The sequence below is a fragment of the Danio rerio genome, chromosome 7 (assembly GCF_049306965.1).
Source record: "Danio rerio strain Tuebingen ecotype United States chromosome 7, GRCz12tu, whole genome shotgun sequence".
Taxonomy (NCBI): Eukaryota; Metazoa; Chordata; class Actinopteri; order Cypriniformes; family Danionidae; genus Danio; species Danio rerio.
Window position 1 is genome coordinate 42,913,242 of NC_133182.1, and position 21,746 is coordinate 42,934,987.

The window sequence follows — 21,746 nt, forward strand, 5'->3', positions numbered from 1 at the left end:
AAGTGGGTCAAGATAGACCAAACTTACATGGCCCACATATACATTTAAACATCTGGGCCAAATACTACATTTGATATCTGGCCCAAGTCCTGTGTGCCGCCTGTAAGACGGTGCCACCTCAGCTAAACCTGGGCCATGTTGGCCCACATGCTGCATGCCAGTGCTGGACGAATGCCTGCTGTGCCAGCTTTATACCAAATCTGGGCCAGAATTCTTTGCTACCCGGGAATACTAACTTTGATCTAAACCATACCGGTCATCTGCTGCATAAAATATGTGCAGGATAAGTTGGTGGTTCATTCCGCTGTGGTGAACTCTGTGAAATCAGAATTATTCGCCCGCCTGTCAATTGTTGTTTTCTTTTTAAAATATTTCCCAAAGGATGTTTAACAGAGTCAGGCATTTTCACAACAAACTCTTCATGTACTCTCAATATACAAGACTATAGTTAGAATAACAAAGTGCTTAAATGATTCAAAATGAGAATAAAACAGAACTGACAGCAAACTCACCGTTATCCAGCTCATACTCAGAGGCTCCAGGGAAATATTAGCAGTGTTTAGGAGACAATATCTGCATGAGGGACCACTTAAAGGGAGCGTTCACCCAGAAATAGAAATTCTGTGGTCATTTTCTTCTGTTGAACACAAAGGAAGATGAACTGAAGAATGTTGCAAACGCATGACCACTGACATCCATAGTAGAATAAACAAATACTGTGGAAGTCAATGGCTATTCTTCAAAATATCCACTTTTGTGTTCAACAACAAACTCAAGCTAGTTTTGAACAAGTCTGGAATGAGTAAATAATGGCAAACCTTTCATTTGTGGAAATACAATCAACTTTATTCAGAACAAAGTTCACACTGCCTCTGTAATGCTGATACTGCAGGATATCGATGGTAAGATCATCTGAAGAGGATGTGTTGTTTCTCCAGAGATTATGAGGATGATGATTAAATAAATCCACCATGAAAAGGCCCTCCACCACCACCTTACTCCTCCTAGATCTTTTCTGATATCAGTAATTCTGAGATCTCCCTCATCCACAAAGTCCAGAAAAATACCAGAATTGTTTTCTTGTGGCAGTTTCTGGACTTTGTTTCTGAGCAACTTGGGGCTGTTGCTGTCCATGAAGGATGAGGGAGCTCTCTGATTTCATCTAAAATATCTTCATTTGTGTTCAGGGGATTTATTTGCCAGATTAGTAATGCTTGCTCATTTCAGCCTAGGGCTGTCCAAACATAACATTACAAATATAGAAGTCTACAATTACTTTAGGGTCAGTGTTAGTAATGCACACATCCACCCACAACACAAACTGAAGAAAACAAGGCCCTCCACCACCCCCTACTCCTCCTAGATCATTTCTGATATCAGTAATTCTGAAATCTGAGATCTCCCTCATCCTCAAAGTCCAGAAAAATACACAAAAAAGATTTTCCGGCAGTTTCTGGACTTTGTTTCTGAGCAACTTGGGGCTGTTGCTGTCCATGAAGGATGAGGGAGCTCTCTGATTTCATCTAAAGTTCTCTTCATTTGTGTTCAGGGGATTTATTTGCCAGATTAGTAATGCTTGCTCATTTTTTAACAGTTTTGTAATTCATTATTGTTTTAAACCTTCTGCTTATCATATAAACCTGACCCAATGCTTTGTTCTGGTGCTGGTGTTTCTTCATCCTCATCCTCTAGAGGAACAACACGTCCTCCTCAAAATGCACTCAGATTTAACCATCCACATCCTCAGAGTCCATCACGGGTTTCCATTTCTGCCTGCACAGAAGAGGCAGTTTCCTGGCACTGATGACGACGCTGATCCTGCAGTGTTTGGGTCTCAGGACAGACTCTGGATCAGGCTCTGGTTCTGGATCAGTTAGATGTGGGTTCTTCTTGGCTTCTTTATGACGTTTGTGTTGGTTTTTATGAGTTTTTTATAGAAATGTTTTGTTAATTTTCTGCAGAAGACCTTGCTGCTTTCTGTGTGAAGTCCATACAGAGAAAAACACAAGAGGAAATATTAAAAACATGTCTGGCATTTGTCTAGCGCATATTTATATGACATGAGAAGCATCCCAGCGGGCACCTTGATGACAAAACTACATCAGAAACAGCATAAAAATGCAGATCGATTTATGTCAGCTGATTAACTTGACGTGTTTTTGACGCCAGTGTTAGATTTCAATTTGATGTCGTTTAGACGTCAAGCTAGTTTACATGCATTGTAGAGATATTTAGGGACCGAGCACCGAACGGTGCAAGGCCCTATTGGAATTGCTCCGTTTATTATTATTATTATTAGGGACCGAGCACCGAACGGTGCAAGGCCCTATTGGAATTGCTCCGTTTATTAGGGACCGAGCACCGAACGGTGCAAGGCCCTATTGGAATTGCTCCGTTTATTATTATTAGGGACCGAGCACCGAACGGTGCAAGGCCCTATTGGAATTGCTCCGTTTATTATTATTATTATTATTATTATTATTATTATTCTTTTCCGGAATGAATCGCGATTTTGAGGGGCTAAACATGCCCGAAAACTCACGGAACTTTGCACACGCCTCAGAAGTGGCGAAAATTTACGTTTATTATGGGTCTCGGAAGTGGGCGTGGCAAAATGACTCTACAGCGCCACCTAGAAAAATTAAACGGACGAGCCCCCGATCCATGAATCACGCACATGCACGAAAATTGGCACACACCTCAAACATGCCAAAACATACGAAAAAGTCTCTTGGAGCCATATCTCAAATCCAACAGGAAGTCAGATATTTTTAACTTCCTGCAGCGAAAAAGTGGCATTTTTGCCATTTCCAGGCGTTGTATTTTAACGAACTCCTCCTAGGGATTTTATCCGATCAACACCAAAATTAGGTTTTGTCATATAAAGGCCTTGGCGATGTTAAATTGCGAAGCTTTAGAGTTTTCGTCGATGGGTGTGTCCGTGGCGGCTTCGCAAACTTTGACGATTCGCCACAAAACAGGAAGTCATTATAACTCAGTGATACATTATCCGATCTGCCTCAAAATTCACACGCTTGATAAGCGTCCTGACCTGAACACGTTTACATGCCACTATCCAGATACAGTTATAGCGCCACCTGCTGGCCACAGGAAATGACATGTTTTACAGTGTGACAAACTCCTCCCACAATCTTTATTGTACCAGCACCAAATTTGAGTGGTGTTATCTGAAAGCTCTAGCGATGATATATTGTGAAGATCTAGAGTTTTCGCAGAGGGGCGTGTCTGTGGCGGCATGACAAACCTCAACGCTTCGCCATGGAACAGGAAGTCCTTATAACTCAACCACACCAAGTCCGATCAGCCTAAAACTTCACATGCTTGATAAAAGTCCTTTCCCGAACACATCCCCATAACAATAGTAAAGTGGGCGTGGCAAAATGACTCGACAGCGCCACCTATAAAAATTAAACGGACGAGCCCCTGATCTACGAATCACGCTCATGCACGAAAATTGGCACACACCTCAACCACGCCAAAACATACGAAAAAGTCTCTTGGAGCCATATCTCAAACCCAACAAGAAGTCGGATATTTTTAACTTCCTGCGGCAAATAAGTGGCATTTTTGCCATTTCCAGGCGTTGTATTTTAACGAACTCCTCCTAGGGATTTTATCTGATCGACACCAAAATTAGGTTTTGTCATCTAAAGGCCTTGGCGATGTTAAATTGTGAAGCTTTAGAGTTTTTGTCAATGGGCGTGTCCGTGGCGGCCTCGCAAACTTTGACGATTCGCCACAAAATCGGAAGTCATTATAACTCAGGCATGCATTATCTAATCTGCCTCAAAATTCACATGTTTAATAAGAGTCCTGACCTGAACACATTTACATGCCAATATCCAGATACAGTTACAGCGCCACCTGCTGGCCACAAGAAATGTCATGATTTACAGAGTAATAAACTCCTCCCACAAAATTTTTCGTATCAGCTCCAAGTTTGGTTGGTTGTTATCTGAAAGTTCTAGCAATTACATTTTGTTAGGGTCTGAAATTTTCACAGAAGGGCGTGTCTGTGGCAGCATGACAAACCTCAACGCTTCGCCATGGAACAGGAAGTCCTCATAACTCAACCACACAAAGTCCGATCAGCCTGAAACTTCACATGGTTGATAAAAGTCCTCCCCTGAACACATTCACATAACAATATTGAGTCACAGTCATAGCGCCACCTGATAGCAGAAGGTAGTTTGGCTTATAACTCAGCCAAACAATGTCCGATCTGCCTGAAAATTCACAGGTTAGATGAGATGCCTCTCCTAAAGACATCTACATGCCGATCTTGAGTCACAGTTATAGCGCCACCTGCTGACAGGAGGAAGTTTTGCATAAATCTGTGATTTTTTCTCAGGTTCTTTATATATATCGGCTGAAATTAATATTGTTCGCTGTTCTCTGTTATCCTGAGGCTACCGGGCGGCGGTGAGCCTGGGTGCGAGGTCCCTATCATCGCTGCTTGCAGCTTTAATTATTATTATTAGGGACCGAGCACCGAAACGGTGCGTAGGCCCTATTGGAATTGCTCCGTTTTTTATTATTATTATTATTATTATTATTATTATTCCGCCCCCTATCGGGGCACTTTTGAGGGTCTAAACATGCCCGAAAACTCATGAAAATTTGCACACACACCAAACCCGGTGTAAATAGCAGGTTGATATGGGTCTCTGAAGTGGGCGTGGCAAAATGACTCGACAGCGCCACCTAGAAAAATTAAACGGACGAGCCCCCGATCCACGAATCACACACATGCACGAAAATTGGCACACACCTCAAACACGCCAAAACATACGAAAAAGTCTCTTGGAGCCATATCTCAAACCCAACAGGAAGTCGGATATTTTTGACTTCCTGCGGCGAAAAAGTGGCGTTTTTGCCATTTCCAGGCGTTGTATTTTAACGAACTCCTCCTAGGGATTTTATCCGATCGACACCAAAATTGTGTTTTGTCATCTAAAGGCCTTGGCGATGTTAAATTGCGAAGCTTTAGAGTTTTCGTCGATGGGCGTGTCCGTGGCGGCCTCGCAAACTTTGACGATTCGCCACAAAACAGGAAGTCGTTATAACTCAGGCATGCATTATCCGATCTGCCTCAAAATTCACACGTTTGATAAGAGTCCTGACCTGAACACGTTTACATGCCAATATCCAGATACAGAAATAGCGCCACCTACTGGCCACAGGAAATGACATGTTTTACACTGTAACAAACTCCTCCCACAAATTTTATGGTATCAGCACCAAAATTGAGTGGTGTCATCTGAAAGCTCTATCGGTGATATATTGTAAAGATCTAGAGTTTTTGCAGAGGGGCGTGTCCGTGGCGGCATGACAAACCTCAACGCTTCGCCATGGAACAGAAAGTCCTTATAACTCAACCACACAAAGTCTGATCAGCCTGAAACTTCATATGGTTGATATACGTCATCTCTTGAACACATCCACATAACAATATTGAAGTGGGCGTGGCAAAATGACTCGACAGCGCCACCTAGAAAAATATAACGGACAAGCCCCTGATCTACGAATCACGCACATGCGTGAAAATTGGCACACACCTCAAACACGCCAAAACATACGAAAAAGTCTCTTGGAGCCATATCTCAAACCCAACAGGAAGTCGGATATTTTTTAACTTCCTGCTGCAAATAAGTGGCATTTTTGCCATTTCCTGGCGTTGTATCTTAACGAACTCCTCCTAGGGATTTCATGCTATCGACACCAAAATTGGGTTTTGTCATCTAAAGGCCTTGGCGATGTTAAATTGCGGAGCTTTAAAGTTTTTGTCGATGGGCGTGTCCATGGCGGCCCCGCAAACTTTGACGATTCGCCACAAAACCGGAAGTCATTATAACTCAGGCATGCATTATCCGATCTGCCTCAAAATTCACATGTTTAATAAGAGTCCAGACCAGAACACGTTTACATGCTAATATCCAGATACAGTTATAGCGCCACCTGCTGGCCACAGGAAATGTCATGATTTACAGAGTAATAAACTCCTCCCACTATTTTTTTTGTATCAGCACCAAGTTTGGTGGGTTGTCATCTGAAAGCTTAAGTGATGATATATTGTGAAGATCTAGAGTTTTTGCAGAGGGGCGTGTCTGTGGTGGCATGACAAACCTCAACGCTTCGCCATGGAACAGGAAGTTATTATAACTCAACCACAAAATGTCTGATCTGCCTGAAACTTCACATGATTGATAAAAGTCCTCTTCTGAACACATCTACATAACAATATTGAGTCAGTCATTGCGCCACCTGCTGGCAGAAGGTAGATTGGCTTATAACTCAACCACACAAACTCCGATCTTTCTGAAACTTCACATGGTTGATTAAATTCCATTACTGAAGGCATCTACATGCCAATCTTAAGTCTCAGTTATAGCGCCACCTGCTGGCAGATGGTAGTTTGCAGTATAACTCAACCACACAAAGTCCGATCTGCCTAAAACTTCACATGGTTGATAAGTTTCCTCTCATGAAGACATCTACATGCCAATCATGAGTCACAGTTATAGCGCCACCTGCTGACAGGAGGAAATTTGGCATAAATCTGTGATTTTCTTAGATTTTTTTAATATATTGGCTTAAATTAATATTGTTCGCTGTTCTCTGTCATTGTAAGGTCACCGGGCGGCGGTGAGCCCGGGTGCGAGGTCCCTATCATCGCTGCTTGCAGCTTTAATTATTATTATTATTATTCTTTTCCGGAATGAATCGCAATTTTGAGGGGCTAAACATGCCCGAAAACTCACGGAACTTTGCACACGCCTCAGAAGTGGCGAAAATTTACGTTTATTATGGGTCTCGGAAGTGGGCGTGGCAAAATGACTCGACAGCGCCACCTAGAAAAACTAAACGGACGAGCCCCCGATCCACGAATCACGCACATGCACGAAAATTGGCACACATCTCAAACATGCCAAAACATACGAAAAAGTCTCTTGGAGCCATATCTCAAATCCAACAGGAAGTCAGATATTTTTAACTTCCTGCAGCGAAAAAGTGGCATTTTTGCCATTTCCAGGCGTTGTATTTTAACGAACTCCTCCTAGGGATTTTATCCGATCAACACCAAAATTAGGTTTTGTCATCTAAAGGCCTTGGCGATGTTAAATTGCGAAGCTTTAGAGTTTTCGTCGATGGGTGTGTCCGTGGCGGCTTCGCAAACTTTGACGATTCGCCACAAAACAGGAAGTCATTATAACTCAGTGATACATTATCCGATCTGCCTCAAAATTCACACGCTTGATAAGCGTCCTGACCTGAACACGTTCACATGCCACTATCCAGATACAGTTATAGCGCCACCTGCTGGCCACAGGAAATGACATGTTTTACAGTGTGACAAACTCCTCCCACAAACTTTATTGTACCAGCACCAAATTTGAGTGGTGTTATCTGAAAGCTCTAGCGATGATATATTGTGAAGATCTAGAGTTTTCGCAGAGGGGCGTGTCTGTGGCGGCATGACAAACCTCAACGCTTCGCCATGGAACAGGAAGTCCTTATAACTCAACCACACCAAGTCCGATCAGCCTAAAACTTCACATGCTTGATAAAAGTCCTTTCCCGAACACATCCCCATAACAATAGTGAAGTGGGCGTGGCAAAATGACTCGACAGCGCCACCTATAAAAATTAAACGGACGAGCCCCTGATCTACGAATCACGCACATGCACGAAAATTGGCACACACCTCAACCACGCCAAAACATACGAAAAAGTCTCTTGGAGCCATATCTCAAACCCAACAAGAAGTCGGATATTTTTAACTTCCTGCGGCAAATAAGTGACATTTTTGCCATTTCCAGGCGTTGTATTTTAACGAACTCCTCCTAGGGATTTTATCTGATCGACACCAAAATTAGGTTTTGTCATCTAAAGGCCTTGGCGATGTTAAATTGTGAAGCTTTAGAGTTTTTGTCAATGGGCGTGTCCGTGGCGGCCTCGCAAACTTTGACGATTCGCCACAAAATCGGAAGTCATTATATCTCAGGCATGCATTATCTGATCTGCCTCAAAATTCACATGTTTAATAAGAGTCCTGACCTGAACACATTTACATGCCAATATCCAGATACAGTTACAGCGCCACCTGCTGGCCACAAGAAATGTCATGATTTACAGAGTAATAAACTCCTCCCACAAAATTTTTCGTATCAGCTCCAAGTTTCGTTGGTTGTTATCTGAAAGTTCTAGCAATTACATTTTGTTAGGGTCTGAAATTTTCACAGAAGGGCGTGTCTGTGGCAGCATGACAAACCTCAACGCTTCGCCATGGAACAGGAAGTCCTCATAACTCAACCACACAAAGTCCGATCAGCCTGAAACTTCACATGGTTGATAAAAGTCCTCCCCTGAACACATTCACATAACATTATTGAGTCACAGTCATGGCGCCACCTGATAGCAGAAGGTAGTTTGGCTTATAACTCAGCCAAACAATGTCCGATCTGCCTGAAAATTCACAGGTTAGATGAGATGCCTCTCCTAAAGACATCTACATGCCGATCTTGAGTCACAGTTATAGCGCCACCTGCTGACAGGAGGAAGTTTTGCATAAATCTGTGATTTTTCTCAGGTTCTTTATATATATCGGCTGAAATTAATATTGTTCGCTGTTCTCTGTTATCCTGAGGCTACCGGGCGGCGGTGAGCCTGGGTGCGAGGTCCCTATCATCGCTGCTTGCAGCTTTAATTATTATTATTCTTTTCCGGAATGAATCGCGATTTTGAGGGCCTTACCATGCCCGAAAACTCACGAAACTTTGCACACACCTCAGAAGTGGCGAAAATTTACGTTTGTTACGGGTTTTGGAAATGGGCGTGGCAAAATGACTCGACAGCGCCACCTAGAAAAATTAACCGGACAAGCCCCCGATCCACGAATCACGCACATGCAAGAAAATCGACACACACCTCAAGCATGCCAAAACATACGAAAAAGTCTCTTGGAGCCATATCTCAAACCCAACAGGAAGTCGGATATTTTTAACTTCCTGCGGCGAAAAAGTGGCGTTTTTGCCATTTCCAGGCGTTGTATTTTAACGAACTCCTCCTAGGGATTTTATCCAATCGACACCAAAATTGGGGTTTGTCATCTAAAGGCCTTGGCGATGTTAAATTGCGAAGCTTTAGAGTTTTCGTCGATGGGCGTGTCCATGGCGGCCTCGCAAACTTTGACGATTCGCCACAAAACAGGAAGTCGTTATAACTCAGGCATGCATTATCCGATCTGCCTCAAAATTCGCACGTTTGATAAGAGTCCTGACCTGAACCCGTTTACATGCCGATATCCAGATACAGTTATAGCGCCACCTACTGGCCATAGGAAATGACATGTTTTACACTGCAACAAACTCCTCCTACAAATTTTTTCGTATCAGCACCAAATTTGGGTGGTGTCATCTGAAAGCTCTAGCGATGATATATTGTGAAGATCTAGAGTTTTCGCAGAGGGGCGTGTCCGTGGCGGCATGACAAACCTCAACGCTTCGCCATGGAACAGGAAGTCCTTATAACTCAACCACACAAAGTCCGATCTGCCTGAAACTTCACATAGTTGATAAAAGTCCTCTCCTGAACACATCCCCATAACAATATTGAAGTGGGCGTGGCAAAATGACTCGACAGCGCCACCTATAATAATTAAACGGACGAGCCCCTGATCTACGAATCACACACATGCACGAAAATTGACACACACCTCAAACACGCCAAAACATACAAAAAAGTCTCTTGGAGCTATAACTCAAACCCAACAGGAAGTCGGATATTTTTAACTTCCTGCGGCAAATAAGTGGCATTTTTGCCATTTCCAGGCGTTGTATCTTAACGAACTCCTCCTAGGGATTTTATCCGATCGACACCAAAATTGGGTTTTGTCATCTAAAGGCCTTGGCGATGTTAAATTGCGAAGCTTTAGAGTTTTCATCGATGGGCGTGTCCGTGGCGGCCTCGCAAACTTTGACGATTCGCCACAAAAGAGGAAGTCGTTATAACTCAGGCATGCATTATCCGATCTGCCTCAAAATTCACACGCTTGATAAGCGTCCTGACCTGAACACGTTTACATGCCAATATCCAGATATAGTTATAGCGCCACCTGCTGGCCACAGGAAATGACATGATTTACGGAGTTACAAACTCCTCCCACAAATTTTATCGTATCAACACCAAAATTGAGTGGTGTTATCTGAAAGCTCTAGCGATGATATATTGTGAAGATCTAGAGTTTTCGCAGAGGGGCGTGTCCATGGCGGTATGACAAACCTCAACGCTTCGCCATGGAACAGGAAGTCCTTATAACACAACCACACAATGTCCGATCAGCCTGAAACTTCACATGGTTGATAAACGTCATCTCTTGAACACATCCACATAACAATATTGAAGTGGTCGTGGCAAAATGACTCGACAGCGCCACCTAGAAAAATTAAACGGACGAGCCCCCGATCTACGAATCACGCACATGCACAAAAATTGGCACACACCTCAAACATAGCAAAAAATATGAAAAAGTCTCTTGGAGCCATATCTCAAAACCAACAGGAAGTCGGATATTTTTAACTTCCTGTGGCGAAAAAGTGGCGCTTTTGCCATTTTCAGACGTTGTATTTTAACGAACTCCTCCTAGGGATTTTATCTGATAAACACCAAAATTGGGTTTTGTCATCTTAAAGCCTTGGTGATGTTAAATTGCGAAGCTTTAGAGTTTTCATCGATGGGCGTGTCCGTGGCGGCCTCGCAAACATTGATGATTCGCCACAAAACAGGAAGTCTTTATAACTCTGGCATGCAATATTCGATCTGCCTCAAAATTCACACATTTAATAACAGTCCTGACCTGATCAGGTTTACGTGCCGATATCCAGTTACAGTTATAGCGCCACCTGCTGGCCACAGGAAATGACATGTTTGACACTGTAACAAACTCCTCCCACAAACTTTCCCGTATCAGCACCAAAATAGAGTGGTGTCATCTGAAAGCTCTAGCGATGATATATTGTAAAGATCTAGAGTTTTTGCAGAGGGGCGTGTCTGTGGTGGCATGACAAACCTCAACGCTTCGCCATGGAACAGGAATTTCTTATAACTCAACCACACAATGTCTGATCTGCCTGAAACTTCACATGGTTGATTAAATTCCTCTCCTGAACACATCTACATAACAATATTGAGTCAGTCATAGCGCCACCTGCTGGCAGAAGGTAGTTTGGCTTATAACTCAGCCACACAATGTCCCATGTGCCTGAAACGTCACATGGTTGATAAGATTCCTCTCCGGAAGACATCTACATGCCAATCTTAAGTCACAGTTATAGCGCCACCTGCTGACAGGAGGAAGTTTGGCATAAATCTGTGATTTTCTTAGATCTTTTTTTATATATTGGCTTAAATTATTATTGTTCGCTGTTCTCTGTCATCGTAAGGTCACCGGGCGGCGGTGAGCCCGGGTGCGAGGTCCCTATCATCGCTGCTTGCAGCTTTAATTATTATTCTTTTCCGGAATGAATCGCGATTTTGAGGGGCTAAACATGCCCGAAAACTCACGGAACTTTGCACACGCCTCAGAAGTGGCGAAAATTTACGTTTATTATGGGTCTCGGAAGTGGGCGTGGCAAAATGACTCGACAGCGCCACCTAGAAAAATTAAACGGACAAGCCCCCGATCCACGAATCACGCACATGCACAAAAATTGGCACTCACCTCAAACTCACCAAAACATACGAAAAAGTCTCTTGGAGCCATATCGCAAACCCAACAGGAAGTCGGATATTTTTAACTTCCTGTGGCAAAAAAGTGGCGTTTTTGCCATTTTCAGGCGTTGTATTTTAACGAACTCCTCCTAGGAATTTTATCCGATCGACACCAAAATTGGGTTTTGTCATCTAAAGGCCTTGGCGATGTTAAATTGCGAAGCTTTAGAGTTTTCGTCGATGGGCGTGTCCGTGGCGGCCTCGCAAACTTTGATGATTCGCCACAAAATAGGAAGTTGTTATAACTCAGGCATGCATTATCCGATCTGCCTCAAAACTCACACGCTTGATAAGTGTCCTGACCTGAACACGTTTACATGCCGAAATCCAGATATAGTTATGGCGCCACCTGCTGGCCACAGGAAATGACATGTTTTACACTGTAACAAACTCCTCCCACAAATTTTATGGTATCAGCACCAAATTTAAGTGGTGTCATCTTAAAGCTCTAACGATGATATATTGTGAAGATCTAGAGTTTTTGCAGAGGGGCGTGTCCGTGGCGGCATGACAAATCTCAACGCTTCGCCATGGAACAGGAAGTCCTTATAACTCAGCCACACAATGTCCGATCAGCCTGAAACTTCACATGGTTGATAAAAGTCCTCTCCTGAACACATCCCCATAACAATATTGAAGTGGGCGTGGCAAAATGACTCGACAGCGCCACCTATAAAAATTAAACGGACGAGCCCCTGATCTACGAATCATGCACATGCACGAAAATTGGCACACACCTCAAACACGCCAAAACATACGAAAAAGTCCCTTGGTGCCATATCTCAAACACAACAGGAAGTCGGATATCTTTAACTTCCTGCTGCAAATAAGTGTCATTTTTGCCATTTCCAGGCGTTGTATCTTAACGAACTCCTCCTAGGGATTTTATGCTATCGACACCAAAATTGGGTTTTGTCATCTAAAGGCCTTGGCGATGTTAAATTGCGAAGCTTTATAGTTTTTTTCGATGGGCGTGTCCGTGGCGGCCCCGCAAACTTTGACGATTCGCCACAAAACCAGAAGTCATTATAACTCAGGCATGCATTATCCAATCTGCCTCAAAATTCACATGTTTAATAAGTGTCCAGACCAGAACACGTTTACATGCCAATATCCAGATACAGTTATAGCGCCACCTGCTGGCCACAGGAAATGTCATGATTTACAGAGTAATAAACTCCTCCCACAAATTTTTTCATATCAGCACCAAATTTGGTTGGTTGTTATCTGAAAGCTCAAGTGATGATATATTGTCAAGATCTAGAGTTTTCGCAGAGAGGCGTGTCCGTGGCGGCATGACAAACCTCAACGCTTCGCCATGGAACAGGAAGTCCTTATAACTCAACCACACAATGTCTGATCTGCCTGAAACTTCACATGGTTGATAAGATTCCTATATTGAAAGCATCTACATGCCAATCTTGAGTCACAGTTATAGCGCCACCTGCTGATAAGAGGAAGTTTGGCATAAATGAGAGATTTTTCTCAGGTTCTTTATATATATCGGCTTAAATTATTATTGTTCGCTGTTTTCTGTCATCCTAAGGCCACCGGGCGGCGGTGAGCCCGGGTGCGAGGTCCCTATCATCGCTGCTTGCAGCTTTAATTGTAATTTGTACTTGAAGCTTTCAGATGAATAAAACATTTCTTATAATACTTTATGTGTCTTTATTTTAGTGGTCAAAAGGACATCAGTGTGTAGATGTCAGGTAGACGTCAAGGTTCTGACATCAAATTGATCAGGGTTTTGGACATGCTTTCTTATGTTGTTTTGACATCAAAGTGAGATCCTAAACCTGATAAATGTAGTTCCCTTCAGGCTGAGTTGTGTTTACCTTCATCTGTATCGTGTCTCGTCTTCATTCTACGCTCTCTTCATCCAGTCGTGTTGTAAGAACTGATCAAGCGTCATGTTTTGTCTCAGACACTTTGTGATCAGATCTCGGCAGTCTGTACAAGGGGAAAGAAGGTTAATACACTGCTTATAAGACTACATCTTACTTATAAGACTGTATAATATTCACTAAAGCTGACATTTATCAAGATACCTTCTGAAATGTGTGATTAAAAGACTAACAATGACAAGGGCTGTATCCTAAACCGCCCCCTATACCCTTAATAGTGCAGTATTTGCCAAGATGTGCATAAATCTTCAGAATGTGCGTAAAAATGTAGGTTTAACTTGAAAAATGAAGGTTATGGAAACACAGCTAGTGTCTGTTCACTCACCTCTCATTAAGCTGGGTGGAAGCGAAATCTTGCCCTTGACTTTAACATCGAAGTAGTTGACCAAGTCTCCGGTCATCATGTAATGCAGCAGGCAGCCTATAGCCCAGGCGCTAGATAAGACTGCTTTATCGTAGTTGTGTGCTTCCACTTTGTAAGCGCAGCCGAAGTCGATCAGCTTGATCTGCATAGTCTTCTTGTTGACCAGGATGTTGTCAGAATGCAGGTCGTTGTGCACGATTCCTTTGTCGATGCAATGCTGGACTGCCAGGACTATCTGTTGCACCAGGCATCGTGCCACAGGTTCGGCCAGCTTGCCCTTCTTGCTTACAAAGTCAGTCAGGACTACACAAGGCTTGGGGTACTCCAGGACCATTGAAATGCATTTAGGTTCATTAAACCACTCGTACATTTCGATCACGTATTTGCACAATGGCGGACGCTTCAGCATGAGCATGATCTCCACTTCTTTAAAAGGTTTGGTAGCTAAACCAGGCTGTGAGAAAGAGAGAACAGGGGTTAGTAGATGCAGATCTGAAGGAAGACTTTATTTAAAGGAGTAGTTCACGCAAAATAAATGTTTTCAGATTTCAGAAAAGCTTTATGCTCTTAATGCTGTAATAGCAATATATTTTGCAGAAGATTTTTCCGATATCGTGCGGCCCTAGTTCAACTGTAATCAAGCAAAGCTCCAAGAACACTTTTGTGCACCAAAACACTGTAAAATGGCTGTGTGTGTGTTTGTCTTCTGCATCAGATCAGGGTTTGTGTTTACTGTGGTCAATGCAACTCTTGCCTGTTGCTCTACTGACTCTAATGGCCATACGCCATGCTGACCATAGTGTTGACCATAGTGAACACACTCTGAGCTGATGCCAACAAGAATACAAGAATTTGTTTGGTGTACAAAAGTGTTCTTGGAGCTTCGTTTGATTACAGTTGAACTACTGGAGATAACTGTTTTGACAATGTTTCTGGTATTTTTCTAACATTTTGAGTCCCTTGTTGTCTATGAAGGATGAGGGAGCTCTCAGATTTCATCTAACACATCTTCATTTGTGTTCTGGTTATGAACGGAGGTCTCGGGGATGAGGGATTAATAACAGAATTTCCATTTCTGGTAAACTAATGTTTAAATGCATGCTACGTTGCTTTAGTATTTCTGTATTACAGCCACAAACTACAGTAACTGTTCACATTAATCAGATTTCACCACAATATCTGGGCATAAAGGTCAATTTTACAGTAGTTTAGCGATGAAGAACTGCAAAATGACTTTCTTCAACTGGACCATGAGTGAAATGTTCATGCAGATTCACATGACTGGATTTGGCCTTTTGAAATTCAACTACGCAACAGTAAATGTGTCCAAACCATCAACGAATTAAACACAGAGTGATTGTTTTCCAACTTACTACATGGGTGGCATCGTTTCCCTTCTCAATCTGCTTGATGGCAACCTGCAAAGAGGAAATGCAATTATTCTTTTGCTCCCACATATTCTTCATCAACACAGATGCTCAATTAGACAATTAAAGACAGCAAAATGTGTAGTAAGAGAGTTTTACCTTCATGCAATCAGATTTACGGAGCGCTTTTTGCACTGTGCCGAAGGCCCCGCTTCCCAGAATAGCTCCCAGCTTGTAGAAACTTCCCAAAGGTCCTGAAAAAGAAGAGTTTAAGAGCTTTCAGGTCCATCATACTGATATTATCTTACACTAACAAATATATGTTGTATTAGCAAATATTATAGTACTGACGCCTACCATCAGAGGCTCCTAACGCCGAGATCTGGAGCCCCGAAGGTCCAGGGACAGGCTCTTCATCCGAATCTGGCTCTTTATCTGGATCTGGCTCTTCATCCGAATCTGGCTCTTCATCCTGATCTGGCTCTTTATCCGGATCTGGCTCTTTATCTGGATCTGGCTCTTTATCCGGATCTGGCTCTCGATCTGGATCTTCATCCGAATCTGGCTCTTTATCTGGATCTGGCTCTTCATCCGAATCTGGCTCTTTATCCTGATCTGGCTCTTTATCTGGATCTGGCTCTTTATCTGGATCTGGCTCTTTATCCGGATCTGGCTCTCGATCTGGGTCCGGCTCTTGATCTGGATCTGGCTCTTCACCCGGATCTGGCTCTCGATCTGGATCTTCACCCGGATCTGGCTCTTGATCTGGATCTGAATCTCCACCCGAATCTGGCTCTTCACCCGGATCTGGCTCTTGATCTGGATCAGACTCTGGATCCGGCTCTGGGTCTTCATCATACTCTTGATCTGGATCTGGCTCTCGATCTGGCTCTTGATCTGGCTCTTGATCTGGCTCTTGATCTGGCTCTCGATCTGGCTCTCGATCTGGCTCTTGATCTGGCTCTGGATCTGGACCCAGCTCATGATCTGGATTGTGCTCTGAATCAGGATCTGGCTCTTGATCTGGATTTGGCTCTTGATCTGGATTGAACTCTGTATCCGGCTCTTGATCTGGATCAGAATCAGGCTCCCCTTTGTTCCGTCTTCTGCGGAGGAAAGGCTTCTTCATGAGCTTCCACACCCTCCTGAAGAAAGCCTGGATTTTGTTCCTCCTGCTGCCTTGTGTTTGGATTTCTGAAATGAAGGAAAAGAACAAAGAAAAGATCAGAGACGTGACGGTCAGTGATTGTGTTCGCTATTAAGAATATATAAATGTAAAACAGGAAAAATATAAAACATTAAATACATTATTTTAATTTCACAGGACCTTTAAGGAGTATAAATCAGGCCTGTGAGAATAGTTGCTTCATGTCTATAATAAGTGCATTAAACTATCATATTGTGTTGTTGATCTGATGATGTTCAGGTTTGATTTTGCCCTCTGTCTGCAACTTTTGAGCTGCTGATTTTCTCATGATTTGTACTAAGAGCAGCTGAATGTCTGTCATTTCTTTTGTGTGTGTGCAGACGGTCTCACTGGTTGTGTTTTCCTCCACATTGTTATCAGGAGAGGACTCATACGGTGCTGTACTGTCATCAGAATGCATTGACCAGTCCTCTTCCAGCCACGGACAGAAGTCGCTGCAGAAGCTGATGATCTCCAAAAGTGAGCCTGCATGACAAAACCAGTCTTAATAGTCAATAATCAGAAACGGAGATTAATGCAAACACTTTACTGGACTCATCATGATACTGTCTCATAAATATGGATGAGAGTTTATGCATGCTTATGACTGTCAACTATTACAACAGTCACCTGTGTGCCTTTGTTACCTGTATTACTGTAACTTGACATAAACAAATACATCATAACCTGTTATTGTCAAGAAATATTACCAAGACAACATAACATGTCATAAATCTGTCATCAACATGATTGGCATGAGGCCGTTCTATTTTAAAATCACATTATTTCTCATTTTGTTTCATATATAACGTGTCTAATTTCATTTATACATTTATTTTAATCCTCCAATACACTCATAGATCTCCTCACCCAGTTTATAAAATGGTTTAAATGTAAGAAAGCTTACCTGTTGTGTTTTTCTCAAGTGCTGTACCGGCATCGGAAACCACAGTCCAGTCCTCCTCGTCCAGCCAGGGACAGAAGTTACTGCAGAAGCTGATGGTCTCCAAAAATGACCCTGGACACCAAAATCAGTCATAATGGTCAGTTTATTAATAATAAAATATATGAATGAAAATCTTCATGGATCAAAGTCTGTGTAAAACCCATTATTGATCATTTCTCATTTGTGTTTAAGAGTGTTTTAGTCATTTAAGTCTAGTGGCTGCTGACAAACTCACCGGTTGTGTTTTTCTCCACATTATTATCAGTAGCGGGTTCACCGGCATCCGAAACCACAGTCCAGTCCTCCTCGTCCAGCCAGGAACAGAAGTTACTGCAGAAGCTGATGGTCTCCAAAAATGAACCTGAAAAACAAAATCAGTCATGAGGGTCGATTTTCAGAAACTTTCTGAACTATTCATAACAAAACTTCTCCATGGAAAATGATGAACTATTCCTTAATGCACTGAAGATTGCTGCACGAACAGAAAATCATCCATTTTAACTCATACAATGAATTTCTGGCGTTCTAAAACATTTATTCCTAAATTATATATATATATAGTTCACAGTGTGTCTGATAATGTTTGATACTATTTGTTCTTCTGGAGAAAGTCTTATTTGTTTTATTTGGGCTAGAATAAAATCAGTTTTTAATTGTTTAAACAGCATTTTAAGCTCAATATTATTCGCCCCTTTAAGCTATATTTGTTTTGTATAGTCTACAGAACAAACCATCGTTATACAATAACTTGCCTAATTACCCTAACCTGCCTAGTTACCCTAATTACCCTAGTGAAGCCTTTACATGTCACTTTAAGCTGTATAGAAGTGTCTTGAAGAATATCTAGTCTAATATTATTTACTGTCATCATGACAAAGAGGAAATAAATCAGTTATTAGAGATGAGTTATTAACACTATTATGTGCAGAAATGTGCTGGAGAAATCTGCTCTCCGCTACACAGAAAATAAGGGAAAAAATGAACAGGGGGGCGAATAATTCAGACTTCAACTGTACATATATATATATATATATATATATATATATATATATATATATATATATATATATATATATATATGTGTGTGTGTGAGTGTGATATCTGCATTTTCTAATAGGACACATCCTGAGGGGGTTAAGATAGTGCTGGATGTGTATTGATTGTTTTGGCTAGGCCCAGTGAATAGAAAAGTCTCACTTTTGGACAATTTACCTCACAGGACAACTTTTCTCATCCTAAAGTCTATTTAAACCCCATTATTGATCATTTATCGTTATTGTTTCATGTGTAATGTGTCTTTTTCATTTCTACATTTATTTTAATCCCTCAATGCTTGGAGAATTATATCTCTACTCTTGTTTTTAATGGTTTTAACAGCTAATTAAGCTTGAGTGTTTGCTGATAGTCTCACCGGTTGCATTTCTCTCCACTTTATTAGCAGTAGAGGGCTTGTGAAGTGCTGTAGCGGCCTCTGAAACCACAGTCCCGTCCACCTGGTCAAGCCAGGGACAGAAGTCGTCGCAGAAGCCGATTGTGTCGAGCCACAAACCTGCCTCCGCTTTCTCCATTCCACCACACACAGATGCTGTTGCTGCCATCGCGTGGTCAAACACAGGCATCGTGTTTTCACTCATAAATTGTTCTACTTCACTCGTAAAAGTGCTGTAAGTCGACAGATAATTAGTAAATCGATCCATTTACTCAAACTCTGTAAACGCGCTCAAATGACAATCCTTTCACTAGCTTGATAATCACTGAACTGGAGAGTGGTTAGCCGCGTGACGTCACTTATGGAATTTTTGGAATGGCGTCTCTAGCCGCGTTTATTTTCAAAAGTTCAGATTCTTCAGAACAGCACAGAAATGAGTGAATATTACCGAGCCAGCACTGATTTCATATCTGAAACCGGGCCGTAATCAATACACAACAGCTCCTGTCAGAGTCTGCCTCAGAAATAACAGCTCGTCAATGTCAAAATGTCAGCCAATCAAATCAAACAGGGCGGGCTTTACAGTTCGCGGAGAATATTTCAAAATTAATTTCCCAAAATACTAAATTAATACTCGAGTACAAATGATCAAATTCACTAATCACTATGCTCTGGACTGAGTTTTCTGTGTCAGATTACTGTATTGACACTTTATAAAGGACTGAATACTAAATAGCTGATAATATACGTTACTCTTCTGTTTTTTTGCATATAAAAAATAACTTTTAAGGCTGAAAATAAACTTTAAGAGCTCTTTAAAAATGTCCAGAGCTGATTGTTTTAGATTACCCCATTTGGGTTGGTGAATGTAACATTTAGACTACCTAATAATTAACACAAATCACAATAAATGTTATAATTGGGGGGAAATGAAGAAAACCACTGATTAATCTGAGTGAACACAGTAAATTGACAGTTTATTAAAGGAAAAGTCACATAGTTAAAGGTTCATTATTAGTGAGAATTGTATTAAAGTGTGATCAAATTATTGCTTGTTAATTAGTAAACATGGATCATAATGTACATCATGTTACATAAACCTGTATAATAAATACACTCATATTGAAGAGGTTTAATTGTTTCAAGGCATTAAAATAAGCCATCTGCTTATAAAAAATAAACTTTTCATTGAAAAATCACTAAAAGTCTGACCTAAAGGTTTCTGCATACTGTTTTAGATTTTAGAAATAAAATTCTGCCATCTGAGAGGAAAAAAATCAGCAATTTACACACATAATTTATTATTTACTTCACATTTCTTTTGGACAGATTCATCTAAAACAAAATTCCCATTCATTTTCAATGTGGGGTCAGCAACTACAGTAAGATCAGCTTTAAACATGTTCGATCAACAATCCGTCTCTCAATGACTTTCAAATCCAAGCTTATTTAATATGAGATGTGTTGATCTGAGATGCTGTACAATTGACACACAAAGCACAATTGAGTTTGTATTTATTCCTTTTCACCACACATTTTAAAGGATTTTCACAATACCTTTAAAGGTTTTTGAGTCAGACAGCTCCAACTTATTAATAACAATAACACAACTCATATCTTTCAAAATACCTGATTTATTACACCTGAAGATGAAACAAACGAATCACAATATTTATAATACATCACAATAGTCAGCGCTGAGAAGGCAAATGCTTTAGGTGTTAATTTTAATATGAATAATACACACACACACACACACACACACACACACACATAGCTATATATATATATATATATATAAAAGCTGTTTTTTTTAAATGTCAGATTTTGTTGACAAATATCAAGCGTAATTTGTCCACCATTTAATAAAAGAAATCCAACAAAGTCAATATTTATTGAATTATTTAAGTCCTCACAGAGGAATTATGTGGCAGCAGTGTGTGAATATCAGTCACTGGTGATTATAACTCCAGCAGGTCATTTTGAAAAAGGCTCTAAGGTCAAGTATAGGAGCAGTACTAACAGTGTACATATATATGTGTGCATATATACTGCTTATGATCGCAAGAAGTGAAGAGTGTTGTACACAGTATGGTGTCCCCTTCACGTTTACTGGGACATCAGGACTCACACAATCTCTCTAACAGCACTTCCACCAGCAACACTGACCATCCATACTGACCAGCCCTGCTTAGCTTCAGAGAGTCTTGTGCTGCAGGGTGAGATTGCTGTGGTGGTTGGTTGACAGTGCGAAGTGAAGATCGCTGTGTGTGACTCTGTTTGACATTTACATGTTTTACATACATTTTTCTTAATTGATATACATGCGAGGGTGACATGGTGGCGCAGTGGGTAGTGCTGTCGGCTCATAGCAAGAAGGTTGCTGGTTCGAGTCCTGGCTGGGTCAGTTGTCATTTCTTGTTGACGTGGGTCTCTGGATGCAGCCTTTATGATGCAAGCTGAGACTGCATCACTCAGAGATGCAACGTCAGACACAGTGCACTCAAATAGAGCTAGTGACATCATTGTAAGGGGTGGGGTTAGGTGAGCGCATTATAAAGCATTAGATGCAGCTCACATTGCACTGCACCAGGTCTGCATCCCGGTTTCCCCCACAGTCCAAACACATGCGCTATAGGGGAACTGAATAACTGCCACAGTGAATTACGCTACATGAATGGACCAAGTCTGGCTTCCATACAAGAGGCAAACATGGACCATATCTGGACCGAGTCTCAGCCAGGTTAATAACCCATAACT

At 41.6% G+C, this 21,746-nt stretch overlaps 1 protein-coding gene across 7 annotated transcripts; it reads right to left on the reverse strand.

Annotated features, from left to right (window-relative positions):
* Nucleotides 1-821: 821 nt before the first annotated feature.
* LOC141375427 (uncharacterized) lies at nucleotides 822-20,180 on the reverse strand. Of its 7 annotated transcripts, none has more exons than XR_012383474.1 (11): nucleotides 18,969-19,507; nucleotides 17,793-17,918; nucleotides 17,519-17,629; nucleotides 16,963-17,097; nucleotides 15,783-16,619; nucleotides 15,585-15,679; nucleotides 15,432-15,476; nucleotides 14,020-14,512; nucleotides 13,626-13,740; nucleotides 8,294-8,387; nucleotides 823-1,977 (listed from the first exon to the last, which is right to left on the reverse strand). XR_012383474.1 is itself a non-coding variant. In XM_073908870.1 (10 exons), exons 1-9 carry the CDS (start codon nucleotides 19,252-19,254, stop codon nucleotides 13,655-13,657), a joined length of 2,214 nt encoding a protein of 737 aa, XP_073764971.1. In that variant the 5' UTR covers nucleotides 19,255-20,180; the 3' UTR covers nucleotides 822-1,977; nucleotides 13,626-13,654. The 7 variants fall into 7 exon arrangements, 3 of the variants coding, with proteins under 3 accessions (XP_073764971.1, XP_073764974.1, XP_073764972.1); XR_012383476.1 differs by lacking the exon at nucleotides 823-1,977 and adding an exon at nucleotides 4,054-4,147; XR_012383475.1 differs by lacking the exon at nucleotides 823-1,977 and adding an exon at nucleotides 8,043-8,225.
* Between the last annotated feature and the right edge of the window lie 1,566 nt (nucleotides 20,181-21,746).